At 36.5% G+C, this 9,913-nt stretch overlaps 2 protein-coding genes across 5 annotated transcripts; one reads left to right on the plus strand and one right to left on the minus strand.

Annotated features, from left to right (window-relative positions):
* Nucleotides 1-493: 493 nt before the first annotated feature.
* On the plus strand, nt 494-4,505 carry LOC110378143 (uncharacterized). Of its 4 annotated transcripts, XM_021337279.3 has the most exons (5): nt 494-690; nt 1,518-2,325; nt 3,170-3,325; nt 3,814-3,882; nt 4,247-4,505. In XM_021337279.3, exons 1-5 carry the CDS (start codon nt 605-607, stop codon nt 4,358-4,360), a joined length of 1,233 nt encoding a protein of 410 aa, XP_021192954.3. In that variant the 5' UTR covers nt 494-604; the 3' UTR covers nt 4,361-4,505. The 4 variants fall into 4 exon arrangements, with proteins under 4 accessions (XP_021192954.3, XP_063893378.1, XP_021192955.3 ...); XM_064037308.1 differs by lacking the exon at nt 3,814-3,882 and having other exon boundaries at nt 4,229-4,505; XM_021337280.3 differs by lacking the exon at nt 3,814-3,882 and having other exon boundaries at nt 495-690; nt 3,170-3,340.
* A 104-nt stretch (nt 4,506-4,609) lies between these two features.
* Nucleotides 4,610-9,155, minus strand: LOC110378141 (peptidoglycan recognition protein). Its single transcript, XM_021337276.3, has 4 exons — nt 8,997-9,155; nt 7,754-7,952; nt 6,489-6,607; nt 4,610-5,642 (listed from the first exon to the last, which is right to left on the minus strand). The coding sequence occupies exons 1-4, from the start codon at nt 9,052-9,054 to the stop codon at nt 5,443-5,445; spliced, it is 576 nt and encodes a 191-aa protein (XP_021192951.3). The 5' UTR covers nt 9,055-9,155; the 3' UTR covers nt 4,610-5,442.
* Nucleotides 9,156-9,913: the final 758 nt, after the last annotated feature.

Below are 9,913 nucleotides of genomic sequence, written 5' to 3' on the forward strand. Positions count from 1 at the left end.
CTGAAGTGGAACAAAAGTGCTTTATTTTATTTTGTATTTTTCGGTGTTTTAAATTAATAATTGATAAAATTGAATTGTATAATTGTAAAATAAATTAATAATAATTAAATTGTAAAAGACAGCTGTGTTGCTGGGAAGTTTGTTCTTCACCGCTTCTTCTTTCCAGCCATAACACTAGGAAGTGGTGAAAGGGGGGCGTTTTGGGGGTGCTGTCATTGTAAAATTTTGACGTTAAAAAGTGCTAATCGTATTAGCCTATTTTAATAAATGATTTTGACTTGACTTGACTTGACTTAAAATGGATAAAGCATTAACTTGGTTGTGTGAATCTAAGCTTCATAATCATGCATTACTTCGCCGAGAAGACACTAAAAATTAGGTAATTGCAGGTTTTAATTATTTCGTAAAGAAAGACTTATTTTAAGTGAGTTAAAACTTCATAGAGCTTCAAAGCGTCGTATCAATAATCAAAACCATAAAATAGTAAAAAATAAACCACAATGTCAACTATACTGACAGTTATCAAAAATGATGTGTCAAAAATTGTAACAAAAAAAATTTCGAAATTAAAAAAACTCAAAAAATTGATTAAATTACCAGTGAAATGCCCAATACGAGGCGTCGGAGGTTCTCTGTACAAAATGAGATCGCAAATAGAGAAAATAAATTGCAAAATGGATTGCAACCCAGGTAAGTACATACCTACATTTCTTACAGAGATCAACCTGAAAAGTCATTGACCTTGTGCCTTCCAAAAGGCACGGCATCCCAGCTGTCTGATATCCTGGTAGACAAAACCTGTTATGTGGCGCAGGTGATTTCGAACCTAAAATTAAACCTATATTTGTAATGTCTGTTGAAAGCTTTATCGTACTTTTTAGCATAATTTTGTTTTAATTTTACTTACTATAAAATTAATAAATCTACCATCAATTGTCACACTAGATACAAAGATAAATACTGCAATAGGTATATTTTATAAACTGATGCAAGCTCAAATCCTAATAAAAATGAAAACTACCTAGTTGAGTATTTACATCATAATAATGATCCTTACCAAATTTTCCAAGTGTAATACTTTTGGCAGAAAAAAATAATTGATAGCTATGCGGAACAACCGGACAGTTATGCGGAAAGGGCAAACCGCAAAAAGTACAAAGCCAGGAGAATGTAACCTTCTTTGAATTTCATAATAAAATCTTTTGTATAGAGCATGATCCCTTTATAGCCTTACCAGTGTATCCTTTTACTATAAAAATATTTATGACTATTTTTACTTCAACATGGAGCAGAGTTACTCATTGATATTGGATTACTTGTAAAAATGTGGGAAAAGGGCTTTTTTATATTGTTATGAAGTTTATACACGGAAATCCTTACTTCCTCACTAATATTGTTAATGTAAAAGTAACTCGGTTGGAAAGGTTTATAAAAAACTCACTCTGTTTTTTTACGAGTAGAAATGGTGCGAGGTTTCTCAATCAAACATTTTATTTCTATATTTTTCCCCTTTTCAGCCACTCCGACCCCGATTCCGAATTGAAAGTGGCCGCCAACGTTGGCGCAACAAAATCCGCTAAAGCTAAACCCAAAGTGTATGCCAACAGCTCGAGAAACTCAACCTTAGAAATAGTTGCTGAAGTTGAAAGTACATCATCAGTAGCAACTATCAAAAAGCGATCATGCACAACAGTAGACAAAGATGTCACTGCCAGTTCAAGTAATATCGCTCTTGAGAACGCAATAAGAAGCGCTGAAGATATACAAGAAAACCCTGACCGATCAAAAACATCTATAGCGGTCGAAACACAGAAGAAAAGAGAAGAGAGGCAACTGAGTAGAGAGAGGACCCCACTAAGAAGAGAGAAGCACCCGCGTCAACACCGCATCAAAGTAAGAAGTCCCAAACGCCGGATGGCAATCATAGAACAGCAGAACAAAGCCGTGGACAACTGTCGAAGAACAGCAGCCACTGCAGCAATAGATTGGGATACAGAATACGAACTATCTAGTACAGAAAACGTTACTGCTGTAATAGAAACGAATGAACTTGAAGAGAGAAACAGTAATCACTCTTTGGACTCTATGTGCCGAATTTGTCACAGTGGGGAGGCGTTGTCGCCCGAACTTGGCCGTTTGATATCTGCGTGTTCGTGTCGAGGCACAGTTGGTAGGGTCCATGTGAAATGTTTGGAGCGATGGTTGACTGAGTCGGGGAAATCCAGGTGCGAGTTGTGTGGGACGAGGTATGTGACGCGGCGCGTGCATAGGTACGGCGTGCCAAGGGCACTGGTCATGTGGGTGTTGAGCCAAAATGCTAAACAGGTTGGTATTATTTTACGTTATTAATTTTAAGTTAGATGTGAAGGCACTCACAGATTATCCAATACATATAAATACAGAGATAAGATTCTGTTAAACCGCAGTTGTCACTACTTACTTTAATCGTGCTTCCTATCAAGGACAAAGAAAAATAGAACACCAGCTACTATTTCATACAGTCATTCATAATCTCGTAACATTTCGAGTTTTACTACTATAAGCTTAGAAGTACAGAGTTACTTATAATAACTTATACGCCCAAAGTAAACCATCTTTATTTCCATCGGCCACGCAATGTTGTTTGTTTGTACATGTCGCTAACTATGTTCCTAATTATTTCAATGTATAATATTGTACCACTGATTTTATTTTTCGTAGTTTTATTCATTGGTCATAAAGTGGACCATTAACCTAATTTCTTTGTCCTAAAAAGTATGTCTCGGTATGTACTCGTGAATCAAAGTAAACAACATCATACTGCCCCCTATCCGTTCTAATAAATCTTTATTGCTGTCGTTACATGTTTTTGTGAATGATGGTCAAATCACACCAATTTGGGTTAGCATAGTTTTGCTATACTATTTGCAGCTTATTACAGGCATGAAGCCTATTTGATTACAGCCTCACTGTGTGCTCTGGACACGAACTTCTTGAAGTGACCTAAATTACCAACACAAATTACTAAACACGAGCCATTTATGAAAATTCTTGACTTCCACGATCACTGAAGTTCCAAGATTTGTTTTACTATCTGATGGAAGACAATCTCATCGAAAGACTGTCTAAAAAGGTGTCAATCCACGTTCACACTCTTTAGGGTTATAATCAAGATATTCTTTTGTTCCAGCTAATGGTGGACAGTCTCGGTATAATGCTGATGTCTCCCCTCGCTGTGCTAGCCGCTTGGTTATCGGGCCGCACTCTAGCCGGCCTCATGACACAAGAGAGTCACGTGACCCCTTGGCCCCTAGCCTCCACCTTCGTACTCGCTTGCATGACGCTTGTAAGTGAAATCACTGTACGTGGTTACAGAAATCAGGAAGTATATTAGTCTTAGAATATTTTAAGCTGTTTAAAATTTTGAATGCTATCTAATGAATCTTATTATAGCTCCCCAAAAGGGCACGACGACAATGCAGTGTTCAGTCTAGTCACTTTCACTAATCATCCTTCCTTTATTCTAATTTGATTTGGGGTCGGCGCAGCTTCGCAGCTGTTTGCTTCTTCCATAGTCTTCTGTCTGCCATCATGCACACACGTAACATTATTTCTTAACATATCGACTTTCACACAATCCATCCAGCCACATTCGTACTTATCGCCTGTCTCACAATATGATTCTCATTCCACCGCATCACATGCCCATACCATGACAGTCAGTTCTGCGATAGGTCTGGAACCTTCTTTTATAGATGCTAAAAGGCCATTGAGGTTTAAATTGCTTGAATCGAGATCCTTAAGGAATAGTAAGTAGTCCTATATTGTTTTTAGTGCTTAGATTACCGTGACTGGGTGATGCGTCGGAGCCGCACAGCTGACTCGTGGAGATCCTTAAACTGGGTGATTTATTTTGTTCATTGATCTTTGGCAGTCAAGTAGTACAAGCCAGAAAATCTGACAGCCAGTCTTACCAAGGGGTACCAAGTTTCTCAGGGATGAGACATTTAGTCCTTCCTTGTAGCTCAATGAGACTGTCGGCCCAAATATAATTGGGCAAAGCCTTGGTAGATTCCGATCACCATTGTGTTAGGATTATTCAGAGCTTTCATAAGCAGAAAATCAACTAAAAGACTACAAAATTCACAAGTTGTAAGGCGCTTATATCACGAAAAAAAAAGTCAATGATGATGATGATGACAAACCGACTTTACAAAATGGAGGCCATTCTAAATTCGTATGTTTGTAGATATTTATTATTTTCCAGGTATGCTACTACTGTTGGATAGTTTCAGCGGCGACGAGGCATGCTTTAGGCTGGTGGATATGGTACCGTTCCCAATACGAAGTCAGATTACAACTGCAAGAAAACGAAGACTAGCTGGCAAACAAAAATATAAAGAGTATAAGTTATTTTTTTATACAAATTATTGTACCCAAATAATTTGTTGAGACTTTTAATAAATATTGTCACTTTACTAAAGATTTTTATTTTAATTTTCTGTCCAAAGTAAGAGCTTTGCATATTCTTTTTTCGTTCTATAATTATTTATTAATTTGAAATGAAAATAATTATTTTTTGCATTAACGCAGTAAACGAATACCTATCACTTAAAATTGAAAACCTCTGGAATCATTTATCTGTGTAATTTAAAAATGTAAAAGCTTTGTAAACCTCAAAGAGTACAAAAGTCTTTTCGACTAGACAAAGACTTAAAATTTGCCTAAGACAAGTGCCAATCTTAACGTAACTTTTTAATTTAAAAGCTGAAATCACAAGTTCTAGGAAAAACTCTCAAAGCTAACCTTTTGACCTTTCGCGTATTTTTCACAGCTACATTATTTTTTTAAACATTGTTCTTTTAATATAGACTTTAATCCGCTTCGTTGTTTGATAGGTCATAAAAATTAGGCACAATATAAAAAAAACACGTCATAATATAAGTAAAAAATGCATTTCGGTATTTTTGGCAGCTATTTTCTGAGAAGACATATGTATTTTAAAGGTGTGTCCTCTACTCTTGTATAAAAAATAAAATAATTTAAATTGATATTTTAACATCATTTATGTTAAACTTAAGGTATGTTTTGAAAGCGAATTGCCGATCGCAAGTGCAGCGACTGCATGCCATCGTCGATTTTAGGTAAATACATACCTACGTACAAACTAAAAATACAACTACCGCACGTGCGGTCGGCAGTTGCAGTCGGCAGTTCGCTTCCAAAACGTAACATTATGTGGCAATTTTAGCCTTAGGGTGCGTCTAAACGGTGCATGTAGCTGGAGCAAGTTCACATGCGCAAGTGACGAGTGACACTCGGGTGGGTATTTTTCTTTGGTACTCGCGTAAGACGCTGGACCCGCACGTTTTTAAAATGCATGTAACCTCAACATGCGTAAGCTACTTGCACCGTGTAGATACACCCTTGTTGTACAGAGTTGATGAAACCACACAAAACAAATTAGTTCTTTATAGAGCTGACATCATCGAGGAAGTGAGGCCATCTTCTGATCTCGTTGTATAACTTTCTGCCAGGACTTTCAGTGGCAATCAGTTGTCGGTGGCCAACGATGTGATAGTTTTCACTCAGGTGGCCATTTTGGACGCCGCAGCGGAGTAACGCCTTCACAGCGTCCAGTGATGCTTTTGTTGGCGTGTCATCTGTAAATTAAAAATTAATCGGTCAGTTACAGTTCGCGACATTGATGCTCGTTGCTAAGACAAGGCGAAATCGTTACGGATAGTCAGAGAAGAAGGGTATTGGAGTGCCCGGGTAGCTGGATTAAGGAAGGCAAATAGGCAGTTGCTTCTTATAAAACAATGGTAGCCGACCCCAACAGTTGGAAAAAGAATAGGCAGATGATAGTTAGCCATTTGACTCATTGCTCTAGTTAAAAAGTTTTGCTTGTCCGAAAATGTTCTGTTGACTTACACAATCGACAAAACGAATATTAAGAAAACATTACTCCGCTTGTGTAAGGACCAAATGGCTTATTTCAGAAAAATGTTAAGTTAATTGGCGCGAACTGTGTTGAACATTTGTGTTCATTTATTTTCTAGACCTCAGATAATATTAGTTGTTCAGTATTCCCAGACTTTTATAACACCTAGAGTTAATTCAAACAAACAAAACCCATTTCAAGTAATTACCGAACTTTCAGTCCTCATCCAAGTCGAGTGCAATTAAAATTTTCACGTCAAGAGAACGTGTTACAGTGCATTCGAATTTATTGTGTTCATTTATAACTCGCGGATGTGGGAAATGCCTGCTTTGTTCACCGTTTATAGGTAAAAGTGGTTATTATTATAAAATATGTAAAGCACATTTTTATAAAAGTCATCATTTCTACAGTTTAGCCTTATGACCGCTTACTGCTATTAAAACCTTTATGCAAGTGAGTTGAGTGAGTGAGTTCTTCTCCGTGTGAGATGAGGACTGTGCCCAGTAGTGGGGCGACCAAATGCCGATGAAATGATGATGAAATGATAGTGGATAATAAGACTTACTGTTATAATTTCCAATGAAAGTGATGCCAATAGATCTCCGATTGTAGCCATAGGTATGGGCGCCGACGTGAAGCCAACCGGCTCCTTCATATATTTTGCCATTACCTCCTACAATAAACCTGAAAAAAGGAAATACCATTATAGTAACGTGGACACTAGCAGTCGCCCGCAGTTTTGGTCGTCCTGTGGAAAATAAATCAAAAGAAACGTAAGTACGGCCTACTTCGATAAATGGACTTACAAACTCTAGACTGTTTTGTGTCCAGTTAAAGATTTGAATAGGACAGTTATGGACAAAGTGGTTATTCTGGTAAGTAGACTCTTGAAAACTCAGTGATTTGTCTGTACGTAGCGCTTTTACGCCAAAATTACTAAACAGACTTATGTAAATGCAGTTAGATACACAGACAGCACTAGATCCTGAGAAAGGACATTAGCAACTTTTCATACGGGCGCGATACGTAGTTTCATTGAAATGAGGGTATCACGTATGTACCTCTACATTCTATAACACCTAATTAACACTCATGATCGCAATAATTGAAGTTTGAAGTTAAAGCATCAGAAACAGATAATATCTTAAAAAAAAAAATTGGCTGGCTATATTTTTAAGGGTCACAAATTCTAAAGAATTTAGCATTCATCAACCTTAAATGTGTACCTATATTAGGTTGTACGGGTAGCTCAGAATTTTGTCGACCTCCGGTCTCGTGTTTCGAAGCAATTTCCTCCATTAGCTACCCGTTACCTGACGCTTGAGGTAAACTAGTTAAATTATTTAAGCGACGTCGAAAAAGAGGACTTTACTTGTTAGCTGCGTAGTAGCCTACACCATTTTGTTTTCTTACTGATACTTTGTCAATGTGAGCCTTTTCCTGAAGGGCTACACAAATTATCATCTTTATATTTAAATAGTCTTCACGTTTATTCGATACGTGAAAGTTTGAATGTGTGTTGATGTTTGTAACTCTTTAAAGCAAAATTACTGAACGATTTTTGTTGAAGCTTATAAGAGCGATATAGCTAGCTAGCATAATAAAACACAGGCTAGTTTTCAAAGGTAACGCAACTTAACGCTGGTGTGAAATAACCCTTTCAGTCTATCTGTACTATCCGTAAGAGAATAACCATTGATCAAACGTACCTATAATTGATCAATAGGTGGCAGGTGGTAACTTCACGGCTGGTTATCATTATCCACCTTTAAAATAGTTCATCAACCTTTGGATTAACTTCGTTACTTAGAAAATTCTATAAAAACTTACGAAGAAGCTATGTCCCAATAACCCAAGTTATCCATATGGTTCGTCTGTATCGCCCTCACGATCTCAGCACATCTGGCGTTGGTGGTACAAGTGGAAGTCACCGTATGCTGTATGATGACCAGGTCCACTGGCCTAGCGAGGTATTCCACGTGTATGGGAGTCAGGCCATCCCATCCTGCTTTGGAGACTACGCCACAGTCTGAAAACAGATGGTAACAAAGATTATTGAAGCTGTTTCTATTCACCGGGCCTGCGGGATTGTTCGTAAGAGTTACCACGGCACCGGTACATAAAGGGCTTAAGAAGGAACGTGGTAGGTTTTAGTTAGTAAGTGTCTGACACTCCTTTACGCTGCTAGCCCACGGCGGGTCATTTGATGATTTAAAAATGTATGTATCAGAGAATTTATCCATTCAATGTTTTTTTTTTACATTTTTTTAGCTACTCTCTTGAAACAGATACGAATGTTTTCAAAATAAACATTGATAAGGGTTTCTAAAATATCTTGACGGTCAAGTGCATAACTTTGTCAACAAGTGGGGACTTTACAAACTTTATTTTGCCATGAATAAGGACGAATCGAAATTGGGCTTATTTTTTTTTAAGTATGTACAGTCAACTTCAGGTCAGTGGTAAAAAACTGTTACCACTGACCTGAAGTTGACTGATAGGAAAATCGGACATATTACTATTGAGTTAAGGTGCATGACAGTTACCACCGATGTGCAGTCTACCGTACCTACTTTATTTAAGAAATGAAAGATGGCCAATAACTTTTTCTTTAAACTTTTTTTATTAACTAATAGTATAAATGAGAGTGTGAGTTTGTTTGTATTTCGGCTTCAATGCTTCAATAGCTGAACTGATTATGATAAAACTATGCTTGATCATGGTTTGAATATTACAGGTGCGTAAATTAGTACCACCTTTACGACTTGAAGTTTTCATTTAATTTTAATGCATCGCTTTCAATACAATACAATATAACAAAAGAAATATACCATTAAGGTTCTATTTGCACCTGATCGCCGGGTCACTTAAGTTTATTGACCCCATATTTTAACGGGATACCATTCACCATTTAAATTAATCCTTTGAAGTGTTTATTCATAAGCGTACAAAATTATCCTTCGGAGAACTGTCTTAACTTTATTTTTCAATATTATAATTTCATTTTTTTTTTTGTAAACAATATTTTATCCCCATTTCTATTTAAATTGTAATTTGTCTCGAAAAAACTTACCTCCATAAGCAGTTTCAAAAATAAGAAATGAAGCAAAAACACTGAAAAATATCTTCATGTTTGTTCAGTTAATGCAACTTTACTCTTCAACGTTTAAATAAACACTAACTTAAAAATACTGTAAGACCTAACCAATGAACCTTGTTGAAGTAACAACAATCCTCATGCTGTCTCTTTCTTTCTTCACAGTGTAAGAAAGAGACCACAATACTTGGTATGTGGATTGGTTGTTAAATGAATCATACGCAGCAATAGGTTTTTTTATGTGGTTCCGTACGTTTATTATTTTAAACGATGATGTCAAATTGTTTTTTATTGAGGTAGGTATTAAAGTTTAATGGGTACTTATGTTTAATTGATTGTAACTTGTGCGGTAATCTTTACTTATGTATTAAAGAGGAATCATTTTTTGTTTATCCTAAAGGCTCCGAAACTACTTAACCGATTAGAAAAAATCTTTCATTGATGGAAAGCTACATTCTTCCCGAGAACCATGCATAGGCTATCATTAGAGTACGGGCAGTAGTTCCTGCCGGACGCAGGTGAAATCAAGGGGAAATGGCTAGTTGTAAAGAATTAGCAAAAATAATCTGAGGTAAAAGATCTTTTACTTCTCTTTCATCATCTTTTACTTTTTTTGCTTCTTTGTTTCCTTGAAAAACGAGTTACAATACAAAAAAAAATCCTTTCGTTGAATAATTCATAACATAAATCTAGACCAAAACTAACATTTTCATCTAAAAGCTTCCCTTTATATTTTTATTTCCACGTAAAATAATCTGAAAAAACTGCCAAAGGCCGTGACAGACCAAATCTCTATACGATCTCTTTGAGACCTTTTGAAATCGGTGTTTGACCCGAAACTAACCAATAAGCTTTTTTATCACTATTGATGCTTAACCAAACATTTTTGCTAT

Source organism: Helicoverpa armigera, chromosome 12 (assembly GCF_030705265.1).
Source record: "Helicoverpa armigera isolate CAAS_96S chromosome 12, ASM3070526v1, whole genome shotgun sequence".
In the NCBI taxonomy this organism is placed as follows: Eukaryota; Metazoa; Arthropoda; class Insecta; order Lepidoptera; family Noctuidae; genus Helicoverpa; species Helicoverpa armigera.